Source organism: Rhododendron vialii, chromosome 12a, assembly GCF_030253575.1.
Source record: "Rhododendron vialii isolate Sample 1 chromosome 12a, ASM3025357v1".
NCBI classification, from domain to species: domain Eukaryota; kingdom Viridiplantae; phylum Streptophyta; class Magnoliopsida; order Ericales; family Ericaceae; genus Rhododendron; species Rhododendron vialii.
This window is the reverse complement of record NC_080568.1, coordinates 6757450-6784320: the sequence shown is the minus strand read 5'-3', so window position 1 is coordinate 6784320 and position 26871 is coordinate 6757450. Positions and strand designations below refer to the sequence as shown.

At 37.0% G+C, this 26871-nt stretch overlaps 3 protein-coding genes across 8 annotated transcripts; 2 read left to right on the top strand and 1 right to left on the bottom strand.

Annotated features, from left to right (window-relative positions):
* Window positions 1-74: 74 nt before the first annotated feature.
* On the bottom strand, window positions 75-3613 carry LOC131310331 (protein FAR1-RELATED SEQUENCE 12-like). 3 transcript variants are annotated; one of them, XM_058337290.1, is made up of 4 exons: window positions 3430-3613; window positions 966-2310; window positions 821-877; window positions 256-395 (listed from the first exon to the last, which is right to left on the bottom strand). In XM_058337290.1, the coding sequence occupies exons 2-3, from the start codon at window positions 2307-2309 to the stop codon at window positions 827-829; spliced, it is 1395 nt and encodes a 464-aa protein (XP_058193273.1). In that variant the 5' UTR covers window position 2310; window positions 3430-3613; the 3' UTR covers window positions 256-395; window positions 821-826. The 3 variants fall into 3 exon arrangements, with proteins under 3 accessions (XP_058193275.1, XP_058193273.1, XP_058193274.1); XM_058337291.1 differs by having other exon boundaries at window positions 3402-3606; XM_058337292.1 differs by lacking the exon at window positions 821-877 and having other exon boundaries at window positions 75-395; window positions 3430-3605.
* A 3929-nt stretch (window positions 3614-7542) lies between these two features.
* LOC131309366 (putative RING-H2 finger protein ATL49) lies at window positions 7543-8022 on the top strand. The gene has a single exon (XM_058336023.1). It carries the CDS (start codon window positions 7543-7545, stop codon window positions 8020-8022), a length of 480 nt encoding a protein of 159 aa, XP_058192006.1.
* A 3879-nt stretch (window positions 8023-11901) lies between these two features.
* Window positions 11902-26102, top strand: LOC131310330 (paired amphipathic helix protein Sin3-like 3). Of its 4 annotated transcripts, none has more exons than XR_009195174.1 (24): window positions 11902-12088; window positions 12178-12392; window positions 14241-14396; window positions 14492-14678; window positions 14762-14860; window positions 14947-15114; window positions 15188-15458; window positions 16693-16829; window positions 18270-18345; window positions 18462-18497; window positions 18705-18973; window positions 19060-19214; window positions 19510-19637; window positions 19728-19982; window positions 21506-22192; window positions 22336-22400; window positions 23378-24010; window positions 24113-24213; window positions 24296-24434; window positions 24533-24685; window positions 24812-24975; window positions 25063-25174; window positions 25302-25460; window positions 25725-26102. XR_009195174.1 is itself a non-coding variant. In XM_058337288.1 (24 exons), exons 2-23 carry the CDS (start codon window positions 12319-12321, stop codon window positions 25439-25441), a joined length of 4221 nt encoding a protein of 1406 aa, XP_058193271.1. In that variant the 5' UTR covers window positions 11902-12088; window positions 12178-12318; the 3' UTR covers window positions 25442-25460; window positions 25725-26102. The 4 variants fall into 4 exon arrangements, 2 of the variants coding, with proteins under 2 accessions (XP_058193271.1, XP_058193272.1); XR_009195175.1 differs by having other exon boundaries at window positions 25611-26102; XM_058337288.1 differs by having other exon boundaries at window positions 25286-25460.
* The last annotated feature ends 769 nt before the right edge of the window (window positions 26103-26871 follow it).

Genomic DNA, 26871 nt, shown 5'->3' with positions numbered 1-26871 from the left:
TTGTCAACAACTGAGACCTTATTGCGAACAACATGAGAGTCCTCCATTGCAAGGGAAAAAGAAAACAGAGCACATTTGGAACAAACTACAAATAGACTTCTTCTCTCCATATTCATTGCAAATTGCAAATCACATAAGCCATGGCCAATTACATCTATCCGTTCAAAATATGTTCAACAAACATCTACAAAATCAATTTAAATCCTCGAGGAAAATAAATCCCGTGTAGCCCCCAAAACACGGACCAGTTCCATGATAATAAACGTCCCCCGACAATACATCTAATTTTGAGCGAACAGTTGCTTGTTAAATCATTATCGAAGAATGATTCCACCGGATTACATTGTGACATGCTTGATTCATGAAAGTGTGCCCAGCTGATCAATTGCTATTCCCTACAAAAAAAGATGGAAAATGCCTTAGACTCTGTGATGGATTTCTCTTTTGGGTTTCTTCTTTTGCCTCACTGATTTTTAGCGTGTCATGTTGTTTCTTGTTGCTTTGAGCTGTTTTTCTTTATTGTAATGACTCATTTTATATCTACTATGTTCTTTTTTTATGCCCAAAAAAAAAAGAAATATAAACTTTCTTTACAAATTTATGTACATCAAACATTTCAAAAAAATAAATGTGGGCTATAGGATGCTTGGGAAGACATCGGCGCCGTGGTAATAGGATCTCGATTCTCAACATCCTAATGCATAAAACATCGTTACAAGCAAAAACACTATAAACAATTAGCATCATGTTGCCGATAAAAAAAAAAAAAGTAGCATCAAGTTTACAACATATATATTAGATACAAATAACAAACTCTTACCAGTTGTTATGAAGATGAATTAAGTACACTTGCAGGGTCCTGTGATTTTTCGATACCCTACGGAGGTTGTAAAATTTATATAAGTATTGCACAAAAAAGAGTTATGAACACCCAGAAATCAATAATTCAAGAGTAAGATAAGTACCTGACTAGGGGGAGATCGTGAAGCAACTTTTTTCCTCTTTGCTACCCTCTCGTGCCAAGACTTTTGTCTAGCACGACCCTTAGCTCGTTGTAAATTAGGATCAACCACATCTAATTCCATGTCAATGTGATCTCCACTACTTGAAGCACTAAAAGCAATGATCATATTATCCACTTTCGTGCACAGATCTCTAATAGTTTCATCCACGAGCTTGTATGTTGCATCATATTCGGAGGACCGGGTTGCTAAATTTATCATTCTAGGACAAAGATTCATGAAACGCGTGGCTATCACCAACTTAGGATCATCCTTATCCTGTATGACATTGCACTCCTCCGATGAGGAACCCTTTGCATCTAACCTGTTCTGGCCTAAAACATATTTGTCAGCTATTTCAATACTCGTATCTTGACTTTCACACAAGTTACTTTGAGTTGACATCGAATAAGCACATTCAGGATGCAATAGGTGATTGTGGGCATCATCAAACTTCTTCACCTCCCATTTTGTCGAATCCCGGTTAAATGATATGTACAAATTTGCACCACACATGGTTCTCGTTTCTCGCCTACGTTGTATGACTGTGTGGCTCCGCTTATCCTTTTCCTTTTGCCCTTCCTTATGACAAACAAACTTTCTATTAGTCATGTGACCATCCTTCTTGCTTTTCGTATGGTAATCTCTTCTGATACTAAATCCCATAATCCTTCCATATTCGTCATAGAACTGAAATGCATCCTCCTCTGACTCAAACTCCATACCAATACGTGGTGTGTGCTCTTTTAACAACTCTTCCTTGTATTCTTTACAGCCATCATCCTTGTCCTTTATGACATTGCATTCCTCTGATGAAGAACCCTTTGCATCTAACCTGTTCCGGCCTAAAACATATTTGTCAGCTATTTCAATACTCATACCTTGACTTTCACACAAGTTACTTTGAGTTGACATCAAACAAGCACATTCAGGATGCAATAGGTGATTGTGGGCATCATCAAACTTCTTCACCTCCCATTTTGTCGAATCCCGGTTAAATGATATGTACAAATTTGCACCACACATGGTTCTCGTTTCTCGCCTAGGTTGTATGACTGTGTGGCACCGCTTATCCTTTTCCTTTTGCCCTTCCTTATGACAAACAAACTTTCTATTAATCATGAGACCATCCTTCTTGCTTTTCGTATGGTAATCTCTTCTAATACTAAATCCCATAATCCTTCCATATTCGTCATAGAATTGAAATGCATCCTCCTCTGACTCAAACTCCATACCAATACGCGGTGTGCGCTCTTTTAACAACTCCTCCTTGTCTTCTTTACAACCATCAAGCACCCCATCCTCCATTCTACAATGAATAGTAAAAAATCTAACAAAAGTCACAATGGATTCAATAACAAAAGCATATGAAATTCATAAACAAGGAATGTATGATCATTTATGAAACAATAAGAAAAAAAAAAAAGAAACAAATTTAATACTTTCAAAGTCCCGAAATAATTCGTAAACAATTCTATTCTATGGGTCTACTTGTTAATTAATTTAGGGCACATGACTAAAAAGAGGCAACAATGGACCAATTCATTACCAATCTTGATATACAACAAAAAAGATGTATACATGGAAAACCAAAAAAATCTTAAACATGTACATAGTGCACCCTGAGAAAAATGGAACATTGTGATTAAGGAAATCAATAACACTGGAAGAGGTGATGCACAACAAGAAGAAGGGTTTCTGTGTAATCGACGAAGGGTTTTGCCTTGTAGATCTGTTCTTCCCCATTTTTGAACCATGGTGTTTTGATCCGGGCTTAGTAGCCAAGCACGGAATAAGGAGTGTGTAACTTGGAAAACCCTTTGCTCTGGCTTTAAGAGGGCCCCCACTCGTGGACAGTGGGATTGACTTCCCAAGATTAGTTGAGTTACGCGTAAACTGACCCGGACATCTGATTATAAAAAAGAAGAAGAAACACTTCACAAACCCTGAACACATGAAACGACGTAGTTTTATGATTTCATCAAGCAGCTGTACCGCACAGCAGGCCCCTCGACACCACTGGATAGTATTTCTAACACATTCCTACCGCATAACATGGCGGCGGACTAGTTTCCCTGAGCGCAATAGCGGAGCTGGGATTTAGAATCCGGCAGGCCAAGTTGCAAACAAACAAAAAAAAATAGTGGAGAGCCTTGGCAGCATTTTCCATTCCTAAAGGGTCATTCCAAAAACACAATCCATAATTCCTGATTTTGAATATTTCAGAACATGCAAATGCTCGTCAAAATAATGAAATCCGTAGTCCAAAAGGCAAAAACCCAATTCCCAATTCTACTTAATTTTAATGAACGCCGAAAAGAAAAACATTCTGACTGCGAAAATCACAATGAAGTACAGACACTAAACCCTAATAATCGAAGAACAAATTATAGTAACTACCCGCAACAGAGAAAGGGGGAAACTTTACAGTCACAGGTAGCGGAGCAAAATCGAGCCGGTCGACGATTGCCGTTCGGCCCGCTGGACTGGACCGGCGAAGTAGTTTCACAGATCGGAGAGAGAGGGGGGAAGAAAATACAGAGGGAGAACAAAACGTGGTTTTTTTGTTTTTGAGGAGGGAAATTTTACAGTGACCGATTGTAACCGCAAACTCAATAAAACCCCCAAGAAAAAGCTTATAGTAGGAGACTGAAAGAGACCATTTGGTGAACGAGAAAGGCTATGCACAACTTTTTCACACAACTCCGAACTCCGGTATTCGGAACCGTTGGATGCACGTGCTATTTGGTGTACGAGGAATGCTCGTGTCCATAACCGTTAAACACACGTGAGTCAATATGCATCCAATGATTCTGAATATATTTGTGTTCGGAGTTGTGTAAAAAAGCTGTGTTATTGGACTTCTTGTTCAAGTGTACTCCTCAACTTTTTACTTTTTGTCTAAACATTTTTTAGTTTTTTTTTTTTTTTTGACTTCTGTAATTTTTGCTAAATTTTTTGTCGTGATTTTTGAAGTTAATCATTTGGCTCGACAAGAGAAATCAAAAAAATATGAAATTGTGAACCGATATTAAAAAAAATTCATATAAGACAAAACGACATATGTTTGGTTTATATTTTTCGTCTTTAGTTAACTTATTTTAGCTTTTGGTCATGGTTATATAACTTTTAAACTCTTTTTGTCGAGGTAGATATTAGCTCAAAAAAGATTACGTGAATTAAACAAAAAATCATAAAAGGAGAACAAAATAAGATAGATAAAAAAAAAGTTAAAGAAAATGGGGAGCATCTCTGCTAGATACCCCAAAATTGTACTTCGGTACCGTACTTCAAAATTTGAAGGGTCACTTTGTGGCTTCAGATCCCCTATGCCAAATTCTTCCAAATTTAATACTCCTCGTCCGGATTTAATTATTCATAGTTCTGTTCTAATTGGTTAAAAAATGAGTTATATATTTGAATTCGTAATTAATTTCATATCGAATATGGATTTTGTTTGATAGATCTCGATTAGTTCTATAATACAATATTTTCGAAATCACATAACATATTATAAATTGGAAGATATAATCGATTGAAAATTAACACGAACTCCAAAAAAGAACTATTAAATCTGGACGGAGGGAGTATTTCATTTAAGTTTTGTACATCTTTCCTCAAATTAAATTTAGGAAAATTATTTTGGCTCTCTATTTTTTGATAATGGCACTCTTAAATTTGTCTTTTTAGTGTACTTGCTATGTATAATTTTTAAACTAAAAGAAATTTTTTGAAATGCCATCATTAAAAATTGGAGCGCCAAAATTATTTGCCTAAAATTTAATATCTTATTAATTTTTATTCATCTTTCCTCAAATTTTTACTTTGCTACCATGCTTCAGAATTGTGTTGGTAGTTACTAAAACGGTTCAGTTCAGTTCAATTCGGTTTAATTTGGGAAAAATTACTTTGTAATTCGGTTTCCGGCTTTCATAAAGGAATTTTAGTTTGGACCGAACTGAACCGAAAATAAAGTTCAAGGACTATCTAGCATTTTATTTTATGGTAAGTACACTCCACAGGTGATTGAGAAATCCTATAGTGCAAGGTATCTTGTATGGCGCACACGGGTCATCAATTTTGATAATGAATGATTGAGATATAATTTTTAATTTTGATCAAAAAAATTCATTTATTATCGGTCATAATTTATTTTTAATGCAAACCGTTGATTGATAAAATCAACAATTATATACCGTTCTACACATGCACTACACATGATGCACTATAGCGCGGGGGGGCGGGGGGGCGGCGGCGGGTGGGTTCGACTTTGGTGTGAAGTACAAAATTCAAAGATTAAAAAACTAATAAAAACGGGTGGGTTCGACTTTGGTGTGAAGTACAAAAATTCAAAGATTAAAATAATAATAAAAAGGTACTTTCCCACTTGCACAGCAAGCAGCAACCCTAGATCTGAAGTATGCGCCGCACGACTGAATTCCAGAGATTCCACTTGACTTTGTCTATACGAGTAACTTTTAATTTTACCCTTATTTAATTTTTTTTATGCGTTTGAGAGTTTTGCTCCTCAATTTTTTGATTTTTCGATTCGTCTAAGTTAAAAAAATATATTTTTATCCAAATATTTTGAAAAATAACCATTTTAATAATAAAAAAAAAAAGGTAGACTTTTTTTACTTGATAATGGTTATTTTTCAAAAGATTTGGGTAAAAGTAAAAAAAAAAAAAATTTACTTTTTCGATTCTTCTCGAATCAGTAAGTCACAAAAATGGAAACTATAGAGTGTAAATCGAGCCAAATTAAACTGCAGGGACCAAGTTGACACAAACACTAAACTACAGAGAATTTTGATTTTTTTTCCTAACTTTTTTTATACGATTTTGGGTTTGGTTCCAAACCCAAATCAACTCATTTTTCTCTCCACTCATTACCCCTATATCTAATCATTAATCTCATTTTTTCTCTCTACTCATTACCCTTATCTGCAATTATTACTCTATTTTATCTCCTCATTCATTACCCAAAAATCAAATCCAAAAATTTTCCAAACCCACAAAAGAACAAGGTAATTTTGCCCTTATTTGAATTTTTTTCGTGTTTGTTAATTTTGCACCTCACTTTTTTGGTTTTCCGATTTGTCAAAGTTTTAGAAAAAATTACTTTTATCCAAATATTTTAAAAAATAACCATTTTAGTAAATAAAAAAAAAGGGGTCGACTTTTTTGACTTTTTTTTGACTTGATAATGGTTATTTTCCAAAATATTTGAGTAAAAGTAAAAGAAAATTTACTTTTTCAATTCATCTCGAATCAATAAGTCACAAAAATTTAGCCTAAAAAGTAACAAACCCGCAAAAAATTCAAATAAGGACAAAACTAAATGTTATAAAAAAAAGTAAAGTGGAATGGTATAGATCTCTCTTTATATGTATGTATGTATAACTGTAAATTTATACTTGTGTGTTCCACCAACTAAAATAAGTACTTATTTTTTAAATAAGTATTTATTTTTTAAATTAAATGTGATATATTATAAGAGAATGACTTATCTCGTAAAGTAAAATATGAGTATTTAAAAAATAAGAACCTTAGTGAAACAGGGTCAATAGTAATAGTTTTGATATTCCAAGATTCTATTTTATGGCTGATGTTGTTAGTGGGCTTGGAGTTGGTATTTTTGAAACTCTTTGTATATATATGCATGGATTTTCGGTGTATACATCCATGGGAAAATGACAGCCAATGACGTGTTTTGATAATTAATATCCGCTAAGAATATTTTCAGTATTAACAAATGTTCTTAGCATGAGCAGATATTAATTATCAAAATATGTCATGAGCCGTCATTTTTCCTACATCCATTGATTGGAATTCTTGAAACCATTTTTGACCCAATTTCCATTTTCAAACCGAGGAAACCGAAAATAACCAGCCGAATCGGTTCAAACCAAATGTCAAACGGTTTGGTTTTGGTTTATTCCTTCAGAAACCGAAAAGTTTGGTTCGGCGTGTGAAAATGCCTAAAACCAAAAGACCCGAACCGGGTACCGATTACATCCAAGAACGGTTGGCAAAGATGATCTAACATAAGACGTTAGGAGAGACCTGAGAGCAAACTTTTAAGTTCCATACCGAGAGACGAGAGTAGGCTAACCCCTTCTGTTTGAGCAATATAAATCAACGGACTTTATTACGTTCTATAATAAATAGATAAAAAAAGAAATATTGAAAGATGCGATTTCAAAATATTGATCAGAGTCTTCCAAAATAACGGGTATTACGGTTAGAAAACTCTAATCGCGGACCTGCCAGCTTTACTAGTCAATCTTTCTTTCTTTTTCTCTCAAAAAGATTGTTTGAAAGAACTCAAAACCCTAAAATTGGAACAATTGACAGATGCGATTCCACAATTTTGCACCATTTTTTACGTGCTCCATTTCTGGCTATTGAATCTTTACAAATTGATGGGTTCGTCTCCCCTCCTGTCTCCAACCCTTTGCCAAAACAAAATCCATAAACCTAATACCAAAACATGCCATAAATCCCCACAGGTTTCCTCACCTTCCACATCGATTACGTCATGATTCCCCAATCCCCTCCGCCCGCGAGCTCCCCCGGTCCCACCATCCCCAAGAACTTCTTCAATGCCTTCGCTCAGATCGCCCAGCATGCTGCCGCCGCATTTGTGATTCTTGTATTCATTGGCGGCATCATCCTCCTCATCCACGTCCTAATCTCGTGCTTCCGCCTGGTCTGGAGAGAGTACGCGGGGTACCTACGAAGGTTTGAATGGTTCGACCGGGTGTTCAAGGCCCTGGAGGAGAGGAAAACCAATGAGATTTTTAAAGACCTCCCGCCGGTTGTGAAATACAAAACTTGCGAGGGAACGGTGAATCCGTGCACCGGTTGCGCCATTTGCCTGGAAGATTTCAAGGACGGCGAGTTGTGCCAGGTTCTGCCATTGTGTGATCACGCATTCCATTCGGGTTGTATTAGGCCTTGGCTGATTGCTAACCAAAGCTGCCCTAATTGCCGGACTCCTATTCATGGTCAAAGTTGATTGGTTCATGTTGATGGTATAAAGATTGTATTGAGCCTTGGACCTTGGTTGATTGAAATACCAAAGGTGCCCAGATTGTTGTAATCGATCCAAATTGGTTTAGAGTTATTTTGCTGACTTTTTATCCATTCAGGTTGTAATCTAAGCCTTGAGCCTTTGGATTGATGAACGAAGGAGTCCAAATTCTTGTAATCCCAATTGGGTCAGAGTTTATAATTTAGCGGTGATCCAAAACGTTGACGGAAACCTATTGTCGCTCTTCAATCGGAGGTCGAAGTTATTTGTTGATTTTTATTGAGATTGTATTGACTCTCGGACCTTTGTATTTATAACTGATGTGTTCAAGTTGTTGTAATCTCATTTCAGGTGAGATTTGACATGTTGAAATGCAAGTCAAAAGTTGTAGATTCCTTTCTGTAGTAGATGGACCATCGAGTCGTATTTTGTATTCTGCGTTTTCACGATGAATGTTGTCTATGGCGTTATCCTGTATGGTTTACCTTTTTCCGATTGTAGGCTATTGTAATTTGAGATTCAGTATTCTAGGGTTCAAGATTTTGACAAACTTCTAAGTTACTTCTTCAACAAATGTCCCGAATTTTGAAGGAAGAAAAAGATTGTGGGTGTGGAGAGGTTTCTGATTCGAGCGAATAAATTAGCATCGACGCCCCACCACATTCTCTTCTCAGACCCAAATTTTAGAGATAGTAATGCTAACCACACATACAATCGCATACAGATTTTGATGTAGGTCCCACTACGGGTTCTACATAAACAATTCGAGCCGTTCATTAAATGTAAAATATTTTTTCAAGGGTTCTAGCCAAAAAATCAGGTCAATCTGATACCTATATAGGTGCTCGATTCAATCATCTAACTTTTTATTTAGATTTTCGGATAATTAAAAGTTAGATTATTGGATCAAATACCTATAGGTATCGGATTGAGCTGATTTTTTGCAGGGACCCTTGAAAAAATATTTTACATTTAATGAACAGCTTGGATCGTTTGTGTGAAATCCGTGATAGACTCTACAATAAATCTATGTACAATCTGTACACTATTTGTTTGTGTGGATGGACTTACTGTTTTAGAGATATTTGATAAAGTCCAAAATGGGAACACAATGGGCAGTCAAGTTGGGCCCTAGGGTTTTGGTATGATGGTAAACTTTTATCCAATAAATTTAGGTCATTCAGAAACCTTCTTAAAAAATAAGTAGTTCATTTTTTATTTTAAAACTAAAAAATAATGTAAATGAAAAGTAATTTTTTGATTTTTTTGCACCGTATAAAAGATCTTGATAAGATCTATTAAACAAGATTCATATTGGTAGGAAAATTATTTACGTAAACACATTATTTTTGAGCTTGAAATTGCATTCTTAAAAAATAAATACTTATTTAAGGTTCTGGAACGGAGCTTATGGACAAATCTCTATCAAGGCTTTATTTGAAATCCTCTTTAATTGGATAAATTAAATAAAAATAGAAAAGTGAAACAATTGGCGTTTCTTAAGGGCGATGATTCAACACATAGGATTGTTGCAATTTGGAGAACAAGAAACAACAACATTGGGATGATGTTCACACATAGAATTGTTGTAACTTGAAAAGCAAAAGAAGCAACATTTATAACAAGAAGAGGGAAAGGGAAAAAACTCCACACGACTTCATGGGGGTTGAATTTCGAATTAAAAGACGTCAAACATTCTTAAAAGAATCAAACCCCCAGTTTCCCAAAGCCTAAAATGAAAATTTGATGAGAAAAACTATAACTTCTCTAAAAATGGAGTATATTTTTTAGTATTTTTTTTTAGCTCCTTTTTTAATAAAGCCGGCTAATTCTTCTTCTTCCAATTATTTATTTATTTATAAAGCCCACTTCTTGTACAAGAGTATAATAACTAGCCAACTTATTGAGTTAGAACATAAATCAATAGTCCCAATATACGTTTAGTTCTACTTTGAAAATGTAAATGGGGTTTGAATGGATATATACATGTAAGGGTGATATTAGCAAAATAGGAGTGCCTTAGGCACCCTCAGAGCATCCGCACCAGACTCTCTACATTTTGGACCAATTTACACCTCAAAAAGTCACTTGATTACTTTAGCTATCTACTTTTAAAATAACTATTGCATCAGACTCTTTACTCTCACTCTCCTCTCAATAAATAATCAAACCCACCTCAATTAAATACTCCATTTAACTCTTCCTTCTAATAAAAAAAAAAAAAACTCTCGCAGTCTCCCTTGCCTCTAACTGATGGCGCTGGTACCCAACAATTAAGAGAGAGAGAATATAAGAATATAAAAATCAGAGGCAAGTGAACAGTACCTCGTCTATCCAGACGAGCTACTGTAGCAAAACTAAAATTTCTTCAAAGTAGAGAGGAAGAAAGAGAGGCTGATAAAGGGGGGGTTTTTGGATGTTTCTTCTTGTTTTGGCTCTTTAATTTAGTTTAAAGAGGAGAGTAAAGAGAGAGATGTGGATGCCCTCACCTCATAACATGGGTCTGCCCCGGCTAAATAGCTAGGTTCGCCATTTTACACGAGGATCCTTTAGTGCAAAGGTGCGGTGCTTACTGCTTATGGGGTAAGAACTTTCCATGAGTTTAGGTACCTCGCTGACTTTATTAGGTGTGCTATACGACCTGGCCATCCCTATTTCCTTTACTGTTCTTCCAGATGTTGTGTTCATTGCAAAAAGACATCGTTCTGATTAAATATTCTAGAAGGCTTTGTTTGGTTTGGATTTTGAAGAAAGTTTTTGGATAGTAAAAGAGATAAATAGAGAAACGAGAATAACAACGGTAAAGAAAGCTTATTGGGGACCATGCGTAGAGTGAGAACACAGTCTTGAACTCTTAAGTTCCATTTTTGACAAATGAAATTTAAACTAATTTGCAAAGTGAATTTACCACCATACCTTTTTTACTTTTTCCCTTCCCCTCTTTACACTCATACTTTTGTTAACAAAAGCCAAGGTTTAACATAAATCCGTGGGCTTTGCCGCAACCGACCTAATCTTAAGTTCTAACCCTATCTTTGTCAAATAAATATCAACTACAACCCAAATTTGTTTATATATGTACACATATATATTCATTTTTTCAAGAACATTATACCCTCCATCACGTGTCCTATTTCGGCCCGCATTTTAAGATCAAGGAAAAAAATCGGGATAGTTGGCTCATCAATTGTGCAGTTTTAATTAAGTACTACATCAAGATTATGATCAACTCCAATACTTTTATTAATTGATTTGAGTTGGGGTTAGGCTATTGTAACTTCTAAATAAAAATTAAAAAAAAAGAGAAAAAAAAATGGAGTGAAAAAAATGGCTATCTCCACACCCCAATTCTCCTTTTATAAAAACCCAAAAACCACCACATCCCAAACTCTTCTAAGACCATCATACCTTTCATCATGTGTCTTATTTAGGCCGCATTTTAAGCTCAGGGAAAAAATCGAACAGTTAGCTCATCGATTGTGTAGCTGTAATTAAGTGCAGTAAAATTATCATATCATGATCAACTCTGATACTCTTATTAATGAGTTTGAGCTAAGGTTAGGGTATCCTAACTTTTCAAAAAACAACCAAAAAAATATATATATAAAAGGGAAAAACAAAGAGGGAGTTGATATTTGTACTTTCTTTTTTTTGTTATCCACACTTCCGTCTTTACTGTTTAGTGTTGAAAATATAAGGTTTTTTTTTTTCTAAAAAACAAGAAAGGGAGTATGTTAACAAAAAAAGAAAAAAAGTGTGAATATCAATTTCCAAAAACAATACTGTAAAAGTGATTAAAACAAAAAATGGCTATCTCCACACCCCAAATTCTCCCTCTATAAAAACCAAAAAACCACCTCATTCCTAACTCCTTTCTCTCTCTCTTCCCCATATAGCCTCCTCTGTTTTTTCCTCTCTTCAAAACTATACTCCTTCCTTCCTACTTATCGTATCCATACATATTCACCTCCGATTCATATACGTATACCCATACACACAATCGTACACACATACTTCTATCAATTTCCACACACCTCTCGAAGATCTCTCTGTAAGTTTCGATTCAATCATTATTGTAATATCTGGAGATTATTATTTGTTAATGTGATTTTTTAGTTGCGAAGACACGATTTTTTTCAGGCTTCGTTCTGGGATTGTGCGTTGTTCGTGCGTTTCGGTCGGATCTGCTGCTCGATTAGGATCGTAATCGGAGTTCTGTTTTCGAGCAAGGCATGATTGTTGAAGATCATTGAGAGGAGTTTTAGTTACTTGGAGGAGAAGATGAAGAGGTCTAGCGACGTCGTGTACGCCGGTTCTCAACTCAAACGGCCCGTCCTTTCCTCTCATGCTGAATCGTTAGTGCCCTCTCTCCTCTCTCTCTAGTTTCTTTATTATATTATATTTTCATATTTTGTTGTGCTTTTATTGTTATTAGATTGTAAAGCTGTGATTATGTTGCTTAATCCTGTGATTTTAACAAGAACTGATATTATAATCGTTCGTACCGTGGTGGTGGATTTATTTGTGTGTAGAAATCTGAGTGTGTTACTGTTAGGTTACTGGTTGATTCTATAAATTAAAACCTCATGGGTTGAGGTTTGTGTTTTTTGGTTCACGGAGAAAAAAGATTTGATTTTTGTGGCAGTTTCTTGGGTCAGTTGTTCTCCTATAGTTCGAGTGTGTTTCTGATTGATATTTTTGCTTGTATTGTTATTAGATTGTAAAGCTGTGATTATGTGTCCTTAATCCTGTGATTGTAGAAAAGAACTAATCTTGTAATCGTTCGTATCGTGGTTGTGGATTTACCGTGTGTGAAAATCTGAGTGTGTTACTGTTAGGTTACTGGTTGATTCTATAAATTAAAACCTCATGGGTTGAAGTTTGTGTTTGTTTTTTTTTTGTTTTTGGTTTGATTTGATCAGCGTATTTTTAGGTTCACGGAGAAAAAAGATTTGATTTTTGTAGCGGTTCTATGTTCAGCTGTACTCTTGATAGTTTTGTTAGATTTTTTGCTTTTGTTTTTTCGATATCGTGATGGCGGATTTATAGAAAGTTGAGAGTGTGTTTTTGTTAGGTTACTTGTTGATTTTTATAAACTCAAACCTCATGGGTTTAAGTTGGTGTTTGGTCTTTTTGGTTTGGTTCTGTTGATTAGCGTATTTTTAGGTTCACGGAGAAAAAAGATTTGATTTTTGTGGCGGTTCTATGGTCAGCTGTTCTCCTAGTTTGAGTGTGTTTCTGATTGATATTTTTGTTAGAACTTTTGCTTTTGTTTTCTCTATATTGTAATCTCCTTTTTTTTTTTTTGTGTGTGTGGAAAGTTGAGTGTGTGTTTTTGTTAGGTTAAATGTTGGTTTTCATAAATCCAAACCTCGTGGGTTTAAGTTTGTGTTTGGTCTTTTTGGTTTTGCTCTGTTGATCTGCATATTTTTAGGCTTATGGAGAAAAAAGATTTATTAATTTTTTGCAGCAGCTTTCTTCTGTACATGGGTGGCATCCGCTTGATGCCTTTTCAATAAACTTTTATTACTTATCATTTTTTTCTTGTTAAAGTTCTATTTAGAGTATTTGTTTGAACATTGGGGCCGCTATTTAGTGGTGAAATTTTCTAATAGTCACTATGTGAATATGTTGCCAAAGGTTAAGTCTGTAGCCATTCCTCCCCACCCATACCCCTATCGATTGGGGATTACATAGTATGCATGATCAGCTGTTCTCCCAAAATTAGAGTGTGTTTCTATTAGGTCACCGGTTGATATTTATTATAAATTTTTATTTTGTTCTGTTTTTGAGTCCATTAACCGTGATATCTTTATGTTCGTGGAGGAAAAAGATACGAGTTTTGTTTGCAGTCGAAGTTTGATTATGAGGGTTCAACATAAGAGTATGTATTGTTATATGAAACACTGACTCATTTTGTTGAAAGAACATACTGGAGTTAAATGAATCACAATCTATTGTTACCCAGGGTCACTGGAGTTTCGCCCTAACTAATTTTGGGAGTCATCGAGTCCCCTGTCCTTTGCATCTAGGGTAATAAAAGGGCATAGGCTTTGGGATGGCTCTGAAGAGGTCTAGCACTTCACGGGATTTACTAAAATTATATGGTTATCATGCAAGAACCATCACGATTTATCCTTGGGAGTTGTTAAATAGTTTGACAAAGTTTTTTTATTTACGGATTGTTCATGTTGGTAATGAAGCTCTGGACAAGCTCAGATGATGGGTGGAGCGAGCACACAAAAATTAACAACAAATGATGCATTGGTATATCTCAAGGCAGTTAAGGACATATTTCAAGACAATAAGCAGAAATACGATGAGTTCCTCGATGTTATGAAAGATTTCAAGGCTCAAAGGTTTGCTCATCTGTTCTTTCTTCTATTCAAGTGCAGAATCTTAATGAAGTTTATTGCTTATTGATCCTAATGCTACATTATTTTCTTGTTTGCAGAATTGACACGACTGGTGTCATAGAAAGAGTGAAAGATTTATTTAGAGGGCATCGAGACCTAATTTTAGGTTTCAATACCTTTTTGCCAAAGGGCTATGAGATCACCCTTCCAATTGAGGACGATCCACTTCCTGCTAAGAAACCTGTTGAGTTTGAAGAAGCGATTAATTTTGTCAACAAAATTAAGGTGAAAACTGCATGCTGTATTTGAGTAGTGTATTTTTCAGTTTTTCCTTCAAGGGTTTGCAACTTATGGTGCTTTGCTTGCAGACAAGGTTTCAAGGTGATGATCGTGTGTATAAATCTTTTCTTGATATTTTGAATTTGTATCGGAAGGAAAACAAATCCATTACCGAGGTCTATGAGGAGGTGCGTCGATTGGGTTTTCTTTTCTTTAACTTCTATATAATCTGTGGCTCTTTTTTGAGTTTCGCTTCAACTTCCGCCTATTGTAGGTTACACAGCTTTTCCGTGAGCACCCTGACCTGCTTGTGGAGTTCACGCATTTTCTACCTGATTCTTCGGCATCAGCCACTATTCCTCATGCTCCGTCTGGTAGGAATTCTATTTTTCGACGTGATGACAGGGGCTCACCCTTGCCTGCAATGAGGCATATAGAAAAGGTAGTTTTTCCTATTACTTGTTTCCCTTCTTCCTCCAGATTTCTCATCCATTATATAATTTTAATTTTACTAGAAGCCCGTAGTTTCGCATGTTGACCGTGACCTGAGTGTTGAGCGGCCCGATATAGACCATGATAAAGCACTGATGAGAGCTGACAAAGAGCAGCGAAGGCGTGGTGAAAAAGAGAGAAGGGAAGACAGAGACCGAAGGGAAAGAGAGCGGAAATCTGCTCATAGGGTTGAAGACTCTGTTGCTGACCAATTCCACCAGGGTGGGGAAGGTGTGGAAAACTTTGGCATGCATCCTGGTTCATCCTCGCATGATGACAAGTCTGCCATGAAAAGTGAGTAAAGTGTGCTGCTTGTGAATTCAGAGGCTTTAGTACTTTATTTATCATTAGCCTCGCTTGTGGACTAAAACCACCTCGCTTGTGGACTAAAACCACTTCTTAGCGTATGCGATAGAAAATATTGGTTGATATGTTGTGACACTATATTGGAAACTTGCGAAACTCATCTGATAACGAAGCCGTGTTTCTAATTCTGGTTGGATATCCTTTAATAATCAGGAGCACTCATGTAAGGAGTTCTTTTGTTTGGATGCATGAATTTGCAAGTTTCTTTCAGTGTCTCTCTGTTCGCTATGTTTTGTATTCTGAAATTAGCCAAAAGGATGCTTTAGAATTGCTGTTGAGAAGTTGTCGTATCGCATGATTTTTCTCCGCTGTTGGTGGCTCATTGAACTTGCTACTTAACTATCACAAAGGAAGTAACCTTTCTGTTGCTAAAATTGGGTGATATGTGGAAGATTTTCACTCTGCTTGGTTCCCAACTTTGGGAGTAACTTTTAACTCTCGGCACAGTTTTCAATAAATCTCTCTCTCTCTCTCTCTCTCTCTCTCTCTCCACTCATTACCACTCAACTCTCAAAAATAACTTTCTAAGACTTAAACCAAACAAAGTGTTTATACTTCTATTCGGAAACTTATCCAAGCTATATTTGACCGATAAATGTTTCCTATTATTAGATCATTTTTCATTTATCACATACACAGGAAGCTTTATGTGTTTTACATTGAACAAATGTGAAGGTTGGGAGGCACTACTTCCTTGAAGATGTCTGCCGCTTCCCCTTTTTCCTTTACTTCCAAGTTCCATCAGAATTCTCTAGTCAATGAAAGCAATTTAGACTCGAAAGCTGTGAATTAATTTGGTCTATGGCTCTACGCAATCCATATTTGTAAAGAAGTTCAAAGCTTTTTGCTTGCGAAATTACTGGATGCCATTGGTACATTTGTTCTTTCTCAACTTGTTATGTAGCTAATTGTTAGTGTTGTCGAGATGATGAAATTAAGCTCTGTGTCATTGGTGGTAAAATGCTCATGCCTACTTGCTTTGGCACTTGACATTGATTGAAACTTTTTATGAAAGTGATTGAGAACTCTGTTCTGTTTCTGATAGAGATTACTCCATATTATACAAGTCCGATTTTCTATATATATATATATACATCCTTGTGTCCTGAATTATTTAGCGATTAGTTTTAATTGTTATTATTGCATCTTGGTGTCGTTGCAGATATGTACAGCCAAGAGTTTGCCTTCTGCGAGAAAGTGAAGGAGAGATTACGTAATCCTAATGTTTACCAGGAGTTTTTGAAGTGCCTTCATATCTATAGCAAAGACATTATTGAGCGATCACAGTTGCAAATCCTGGTATGCTGAATTTTCCCAGGGCTTTTAACTCCTATCACAGTTCAGGCTTTCCTTTTGGTTCTCGTAGTATATCAAAGTGTGGAACTTGTAATGATTCTCTCAACACCTTTCATGCCCGATATTTGACCACAACTATTGTTTGTTGGGAGATGGTGTGGACCCATAAAAGTTCAGGCTGCTAATCTTGAGAACTAGGCTTTCAGTCTGAGGGTAGTCTCTTTCCGCATATGATGCAATGGTTGGATCTTTCTTTGTACATACTCATCTAGGAACTATGTTGACAGGGACTGGGTGAGTCCTGAAGAGTGAGAATTTGGGTTGAGTTGGAGAAGAGTTCCTTGTGCAAGCAATGGATCATACTAATAGAAATGTACTGTTGTAGTTTAGGTTTTTCTTCATACTTGCTTCATATAGGAGTCCTATGACCCTGTGTTTACAGGTACCCGCATCGTGTAAAGCCACTATTTGCAGCGAAGAACGCTCTCAAAATAAGATACGGAAAACCCAATCTGTTGCTATTGAGTGGTTCAAGCTTGAAATTATTTTTCCTGATGAATATTGGCTTTGAAATAGTTGGTGCCTTTTGGGACAAGGGGAGGTTTGACCCCTAGTCCTAGCCGGCCTGCCCTATGTCTTGACCACTTGGACGAAGGCTCTGGAATGATCCTATCTATGTCTTACGCCTTTGCATGTCACAAACATATCTCAAGCTGTCAATAAAGTGGTATACAGGCATATGGCCAGCCATCATGCGCTATTGATATTTATGCTCAGCAGTGTTTTCCATGCGTGCCCTTTGATAGTTATTCATATCTGCATGACATGAAATATATTTTCTTTGATGCAGCTCTTCTTAATGCAATACTTCTTTTGTTTTCACTGTCGTCCGTATTGGTAATGGCCTAGACAATGGTTGCCATTTGTGTAAAAGAGTGAAAACTAATATCATGCAGCTCTTCCCGTTTTTACATTCTTCCACCTGATGTTAACTTCGTGGCACTGCCCCTTTTGTGCAATTTTACTAATACTATCATGCAACTCATCCACCCGATTGGGTTAGTCTTGTTTGTCATTTATAGAAGAAGGTAACAACTGAAGATGGCATCACAAAAATTATACCATAGGAAATAAGTAGTTATCTCAGAAAGCAATAGACTTAACTAGGCTTTCCAATCTCGGTCGGGAGTGGTGTTGCATGTTTCATGAGATAACCTATTTGTGTCTGGTTACATAAAAGTGTACCGTTATTTCTGGAAGAATTTGTTGCATGTTTGATGCTACCAGGTAATGCCATTACAGGTCACTGTAGTACCACTGTACCGGTAAAGGTCTTGAGAGAAGTGGATAGCACTATTTATTCAAGCAATGGGCACACTAACAAAGTTTGTTTTATATGTATGGCAGAGATCTTTATGTCACGTAATCTTTTGCTTTTGTCAGGTTGATGGCTTACTTGGGAGCCATCCAGACCTAATGGAGGGCTTCAATGACTTTTTGGCGCGGTGTGAAAAGATTGGTAATGTTTATTGACATGCAGCTTAGTTATGTTGTTGTCCAGGTTACTGCTTAATTAGCCACCTGATGTGAATTTTGCATTCATGGAATTTAACTTAATCAAGATCTTTCCTGCAGATGATTTTCTTGCTGTTGCCGGTGTTACGGGTAAAAGTAAGTTAAATGATAATATTTTAGCTTTGATGTTCACCATTGATGCTTTTCTTAGCTCATTATTACACAAGGTGTTCAGGCATCTGTATCATTAAGTTGCCAGACCTCATGTTGAGCTGCTCTTATGTGGCTTGCAGCAATTCTCTTGAGGCATTAACGACTTTTAATCTCCACGCATTTATACCTAACCTTGCTTTCAATTCACAGGATCCTTGTGGAATGAAGGTAATTCAGCCAGACCAGTGAAGGTAGAGGATAGGGATAGAGATCGAGAGAGGGAAGGTAGGGAAAAGGATAGAGAAAACAGAGAAAGAGATAGACCTGACAAAGGTGTAGCCTATGGTGATAAAGATGCAGTAGGTCATAAGATGTCTCCGTTTTCAAGCAAAGACAAGTACATGGCGAAACCTATTCAAGAACTTGACCTCTCTAACTGTGAGCAATGCACTCCCAGTTACCGACTTCTGCCGAAGGATGTAAGCCGTTTTTCCATCAAAATTCCCATCTTGAGTTATTCTACCCAAGTAATGTATTCACCAGATTTTCATATTGCGTGATGCAGTATCCAATCCCTTCAGCAAGCCAGAGAACTGATATAGGGGCTCATGTATTGAATGATCATTGGGTGTCTGTCACTTCTGGCAGTGAGGATTACTCTTTTAAACATATGCGCAAAAACCAGTATGAAGAAAGCTTGTTTCGATGTGAAGATGACAGGTTCGGAACTTTCTAGAGACCAAGTTATTATTCATTAGTACGTTTTACCTTAATTTGATGCGGTGTAAACTTATTTTTCTCCTCCTCGGTCACCTAGTTTAGCAGTCTACTTAGTTATGCGATATATTAGTTCGTGTCTGAATCCATTCTATGTCAAAAACCATAGTCTAATACCCTGTCTGATCCTTTCTTATCTCCGTTCTTTTGTCTTTTCTGCGGGATATGTTGTATGAATATTCTTTCTTATTGTGGGCATTTTTTCAGCTGCTGATGATATGATTCTTTACGTTGTCAGGTTTGAGCTGGATATGTTGTTAGAATCTGTCAATGTGACAACCAAGCGTGTTGAAGAACTGTTGGATAAGATCAATGATAATATAATAAAAACTGACAGTCATATTCATATTGAAGACTATTTTACAGGTTATACATATGATACATAAGTAATTGGTTTGCATGATATCTGTTTTGCATTTCATATTTAATGCTTTACTCTTTTCCTATTTGTTGTAGCTCTGAATATGAGGTGCATCGAACGTCTATATGGTGATCACGGCCTTGATGTGATGGATGTATTGAGGAAGAACGCACCTCTTGCGCTCCCAGTTTTATTAACCCGTTTGAAGCAGAAACAAGAGGAGTGGGCTAGGTGTCGTGCGGATTTTAATAAAGTTTGGGCCGATATCTATGCTAAGAACTATCACAAATCACTTGATCATCGTAGCTTTTACTTCAAGCAGCAAGACACAAAGAGCTTGAGCACAAAAGGTAATTAACAACCAATTATATGCTATAAATTATAATCACTGTAGATCTGACCTTATTGTTAGTATCCTCTATTGTTACTAACTTTGTTCCACAATGGTTGTGCTTTCCTATTTAGAATGTCCTATAAGGCAAGTCCTCTTTGAAAAGTCTAAACCAAGTTTTTGGATTTTTCAGAACTATGAACAATCCCTGTTAATAACTTGTGTACTTATGTCCTGGTTGTGCTCCACATGATCCTTGTTGAGCTTATTTAATGAAAAGTTTATAGTGAGATTCTGCAGGAGGCATTCTTTGAAATAAAATAAGAAGGCAAAGATGATAACTTATACACGTGGTTTCTTTTTTGAATAAGTACTTATGCTATTGTTATAGGCAACGAAATTAAACTTGGACCAAGTTGGCAAATTCTGAAGTTTTTTTTTTTTTCCCTCTCTTTAAAGTTTGAGCTCCTTCCTTCCCTTTCACAAACTGGTTTGAGATGTTTGACTAATATCTGCTGGAGACTTCATCATTCATGCATTACGTGACAGTAGGAGTCTGGTCAGTTACCGCAGTTTGATCTGAGTCCAGTTGGCCAGTGTGATCCATGTTGGCCTCAACCAGTTCCTTATGAACCGAATTATTCCCAGTATTAAGTAATATAACCTAATTATTGCTTCCTATATGCACCATCAGAATGTTTAATGATGCCGGTGCTTAGATACGAAATGATGATAAAGATGGGCCTCTGTGTGTGTGTGTGTGTGTGTGTGTGTGTGTGTGATTGCTTGCTTATGTAGAGCCTCCAGAGCTGGGCCTTGATTGATTAAGGACTGATCCTGTCTTGCGCTTTCTGGCTCGTGTTCCATGCTCCATCATGCTTTGCCTCTCAATTTTTGTTTTGGATCTTTCCTTGAACGATTTGTTTTTGTTGTTGTATCATGTATATCTAAGGTTCTTGATTGCATAACAGTTTGTTTTTCCTCTCAGTGAAAATTTCATCTTATGAGGAAGGCTCACTTCCTCATTCATTGGAGAACACTACTTTTTAAAACATAGTTAAAGAAAAAGATCTTCTGGAGATTTAATTGAGCGGGCATTTGATGTGACTTTTCCCATACGTGCAAGGGGAATTCGTTTGTTTTTATGTGCTCCTCAATCTGAAATAAGGTGTCGAAATAACCACTGATGTCGAAATAACCACCAATTAGTTTTGGAATTCATAGTGGCTGAGTAAGACCTTTGCGATGGACCAGTGCCTTGTTTTGGATCTTTTATATGATACCATATTTCCATTTTGATTGCTCAAGGTGTCTGGGCCAGCTTACACGCGACAAATCCTGGGCGATCAATCCCACTGTCCACTGGCAGGGGGCCCAATCTTTGTGAAACCATATTGATGTTTATGTAGAGAAATTAAGTTGACTGTTTTCAAAAACTATGTTCAACTTAAGGAACCCATTAATTACTGAATGGTATATATGTTGAGATGGCCTTGTCAGGTCACTATTGATTGCGTTTCACGCTTTAATGTCCTCATACAGCCTTATTGACTGAGATCAAAGAAATCAGTGAAACGAAGAACAAGGAGGACGATGTGCTGCTTGCTATCGCTGCCGGAAATAGACGACCTATCATTCCACATATGGAATTCGAGTATCCCGATTCAGACATCCATGAAGACCTGTACCAACTCATCAAATATTCCTGTATTGAAGTTTGTACAAATGAACAGCTTGATAAAGTTATGAAGATCTGGACAACCTTCCTCGAGCCAATGCTTGGGGTTCCTAGTCGGTCTTCTCAGGGGACAGAGGACACGGAACATGTCATGAAGGCTAAGAATCAAGTGTCACGAAGTGTTGCAGAAGGAGATGCCAGTCCAGTTGCTGGTACAACTGTCACTTCTACAAAATTATCTAGTCCATCCAGAAATGGTGATGAAAGAACTTCACCTGAACAATCAAGTGCATGCCTAGCTTCGTTGGTAAATGGTGATAATGTTGCTAAAAAAGATGGCCCTCATAATGCAAATCATGCTGGGTTTAAAACTGATGCTCTATGTAACATCCCTCAACTTGGAAATGTTCCAAGTGCTGGTATTGTGAGTGATGAGACCTCTGTAGTTAGCAGGCAAGCTAGTTCAAACGAGCAGTTAGCATGTTTTAATACATCTCTTGTGGCTGGAACTGATGAATGTCATGGAAGAACGAACATGGAAAACAAATCAGGTTTGCATAGTGGGCTCTACTCTTGTGTAATATCCATTTATTCGGTTATCCTGTTCTCTGACCTAGACATTGCTAGCCATTCTGTTGGTTTCATTTTCTGTATGTGGATGGTTGGGATTCTGAGATGTTCTTTTTACTGCAAGGGCTTTGTGCTACTCCAAATAGACGTGGAAATGCTGCTAGTGAAAAAGTTTTACCTTTATCAGAGGTATGCAGTAGGTTTCTGGCTACTTATTTATGATAAAGGAGAAGGTTTCTGGCATAATTCCCCAAAATTCGTATTGGTTAAGTAGGATAATTCATGCTCTGTTGGTTGAATGCTCTTCATGTTGCAAGCTGATATGTTTAGTATGTTGCCTTATTTACTTATATCTGCCGCTTCTGATATGGTAGGTACTATAGAGAATGCGTAAACAAGTACAAATTAGCAATTGGATTACAAAAGAGCATTGTTACTTTCTGAAGTATGTGGTTACAATTCGCCATTGGCCAGCAGTCTGGTTCAATGGTGTCTCCTGCCGCCAATATGCGGTAGATAGGATTTTCACAAGTCCCACGTGGGACATGAGTGTATGTAATGCCAATTATAGAAATAATATGGATTTATGCAACAGTGGGTGTGCTACATAGTTGATGCAATAAATTCGTATTACTTGTGTTATTATCTGCTTCATTATGGACATCCTTTGTCTCTACTTTAAATTCGTCTGGAGAAATTATCTGTTTATCCATAAAATCAGATTAGTATCTGAACCATTCAGGTTATATATAGTTGGTAGAACTGGCATAGGGTCATTTCAGGGCTTTCTGAGAGTTGGTGTAGATTCAAGTTTAGCTAAGCTATTCGTCATTTAGCTAAGCCATGCCGTCGTTTAAGAGGGTTACAATGAAGTTCTCTCTCCCAGATTGCTGAAACCATCCTGCTTCACAGGAAATTCTTGGTAGGACACAATACACAGCTCTCCACAGAAAGTTTGTTATTCCTTTCAATCTTTTAACTGACGGAAACTGTCTATGCCTTGTATATCCAATGCTTGATAGTCAGTTCCCTCTGCTACGGGTACTAGTTGTATTTGTTTGAACTATGACTTTTTGTCTATTTTGATATTGGCTGGTTTGTTCTTGTTCTTGTTCATTGCGTAGTCTTCTATCAATGTAAGATCTTTGATTCCTATGACGCTACAGGGTGGTGCTTGTGCAAGACCTGTTTCATCTTCAAATGGGGTAGCTGCAGAAGGCAATACAGTTCACAGGCATCATGAAGAGTCTGTTGGGAAATTCAAAGTTGAAAGAGAAGAAGGTGAACTCTCTCCCAATGGAGATTTTGAGGACAATTTTGCAGCATATGGGGATGGTGATGCGGAGGCTGCTCATAAGTCGAAGGATAGTGCTGCAATCGGTCAAGGTCAAGGTCAAGGAGAAGAAGATCTATGTTGCGGCGAGGCAAGAGGTGAAAATGATGCTGATGCCGATGATGAAGGTGAGGAAAGTGCTCAGAGGTCAACAGAGAACAGTGAGAATGCTTCTGAGAATGGTGATGTTTCAGCAAGTGAATCTGCTGATGGTGAAAATTGTGAGGAAGATGATGGAGACCATGAAGAGAATGATAACAAGGCCGAAAGTGAAGGTGAGGCTGAAGGGATGGCTGATGCCCATGATATTGAAGGATATGGAACGTCGTTGCCCTTCTCTGAACGTTTTCTACAAACAGTGAAGCCTCTTACAAAGCATGTTTCTGTAGCATTACATGACAAAGAGAAGGATTCTCGTGTTTTTTATGGAAACGATTCCTTCTATGTGCTTTTCAGGCTTCATCAAGTAAGGCTTAATTTGTTTTGAAACATCTGCACATTGTTGATCTTCAACGGTGTTCTATATGACTGTGACTTAAACGTTTTCCCCCCTCCCGTCAATTCGCAGACCCTTTATGAGAGAATACAGTCAGCTAAGATTAATTCTTCATCTGCTGAAAAGAAGTGGAGGGGTTCGAATGATACATCTCCAACTGATCTGTATGCTAGGTGCGTTGGCTTTGCAATATTTGCTCTTGAACAAGATGGTATGTTATGCCTATTAATATGCATTCCCTTCTCTGTGTTTTAGGTTCATAAGTGCGCTGTACAGTTTACTTGATGGTTCCTCTGATAATACGAAATTTGAGGATGATTGCCGAGCTATTATTGGAACTCAGTCGTATGTTCTGTTCACGTTAGACAAGCTGATATACAAGCTTGTCAAACAGGTAATGTCAAAATAATTCCGCCCTCTTCTATTTATGGTTTTGTTGTGTTCCTCTTTTGTTTCTAACCTGAAGATTCATTTCCTTGGCATCTCGCGTAGCTTCAAACAATTGCTGCTGATGAGATGGACAACAAACTACTCCAACTACATGCATATGAAAAATCAAGAAAACCTGGACGATTTGCTGATGTAGTTTACCATGAAAATTCACGTGTTCTTCTTCATGAAGAGAACATATATCGGATCGAATGCGTAAGTTCTGAAACTTTTGCATTCTTTTCACCATTTCACAACTTGGCTGGAAGCTTTATCCGTGATTACATATGCGAAGGCCTTTTTATTTACGCTAATATACAAGTGGATTTGCTTTTGCTGCAGTCGTGTGCACCAACTCGTTTGTCCATACAGTATATGGACCATGGCCATGATAAGCCTGAAGTTACTGCCGTTTCTGTGGACCCTAATTTTGCAGCATATCTTCATAATGACTTCTTGTCACTTGTACCAGACAGAAAGGAGAAGCCTGGAATTTTCTTGAGAAGGTGTTTATTCAACGGAGGAAGTTGTCAATAGAAATCGCATTAAGTAATTGTTTGTTGGTTAGTGAATGCCAACTTTTTTTTTTGCAGAAATAATTGCAAATATGGATTTGGAGATGAGCTTTCTGCTTCATGCCAAGCGATGGAGGGACTCCAAGTTGTGAATGGTCTTGAGTGCAAGATTGCTTGCAATTCATCCAAGGTCTGTTCCTCAACACTTGTTCCAGACAAGTCCTGTTCCTCAAGTGTGTTTCCATTCACATCTAAATCACAACTTTGTTATGCTAAATATGGGTGTAATCATATGTAATAGGTCTCTTACGTTTTAGACACAGAAGATTACTTGTTCCGGACAAGAAGAAAAAGGAAAACCTTCTATCGCAACACCTCGTGCTCTGTCCAAACCAAGTCTTCAACTCATCTAAGCAGAGTAGGACGCTTCCACAGATTGCTTTCTGGTTCATCATAGTATGAGACAACTTAAACAGGTATGGTATATCCCCCATACCTTGAAGCTGCCTTGTTAGTTCTTGATATCTTGATCCTGTAAAACAAAAATGAAAAAAATGCTCTCTTAGTTGCACATGTACACAATATTGTTTTATAACCCGAACTTTGTATTTTTTTATTTTTTGAAGGGGTAAGTTGTATACTCCTAATTTAAGTTCGAAGTCTGTACATATGTTGGAATTCATGTTATTTCAAGTAGTGGACCAGGATGTTGTTGATTTTGTTTTGGAAATATTCAATAGCCAATCCGACACTTCAAAGGCAAAGGCACTGGAAATGGAAGAGACGAGTGAAAGAGCTTTCGAGGAAGTATCCGTCGTGTAGCTATGCAATAAAGAAAGGAGGAAAGAGTGTTCGGCCCAAAAGATAATGGTGCGCTGCAAGTACCTTGGCATTTTGAACCAATTCTGCATTGAACCCGATTCTGTATATAGGACATATCGCCCAATGTAAATTAGAGATGTGTTCATTTTATTCGTTTACTCTCTCTTTATTATCTTTCGTTCATTATTTTTTTGTCTTCAGTCCATGTAGCACCTGCACTGCGATGCAGCTTGAGTACCAAGTGTAAGAAGAAATTTTCAAGTTAAATGACAATATAGCATCCGTTTTGGTTCAAATCTTCTTTGATTTTCTTCTGTTTTTTCTTTTACCTTTTCAAGGCCGAGCTGGGAATTTTGCCGAGAGTTATGTGCGAATTCTGAGAAGGATGAGGTTTTAACGGCATTTTTCTCCCCTTCTTCTGAGTGCAAGGAAAGTGTTTTATTTTTTTTTGACAAACAAGATCGTCCTAATTATATTAATACAGTATGAAAATAAAGTAAAACTAAAACAATCAAGCAAAATATAACAAAAACAATAAGACAAAATACAACAAAACAAAACTGAGGAAAGTTAAAATGCTACGAGGAGAGTTTAAAATGCTACAAGGACCATATTTACGTCAAGGAGCGTGACCAGGAATGCATGTGGTTCGGCTTGCGACTACACATAAAACGAACCAAGTGCTAGAGAAGACAATGCTGGCTGCTACAATTGTCTATTTACATTCAACTTTGTGTGCTGATTTTACAGTTGTTTTGCTTTTCTTTCCATTAGAAATGAATTTTTTTTTCATATATATCTTTCAATCTGGTTCGTAAATGATTAAAAAGAGCAAGATATACTATTATCATAAGAAAATAAATTTGGCATAACGGGTGGAATTCTTACTTTTGACTATATGGAGTTGCAATCTGGCAAATAGACAAATGGTCTTCAAATTCCATTTTTGCCAGCTTCAAATTTAAATGGTTAAAAACTTAAAATGCTCTAATAAGTCAACTTAGATCAATTAAAGCCTCAAATGAAAAAATCACATCATTTTTCTGTTTTTGCGTTGATACTGCA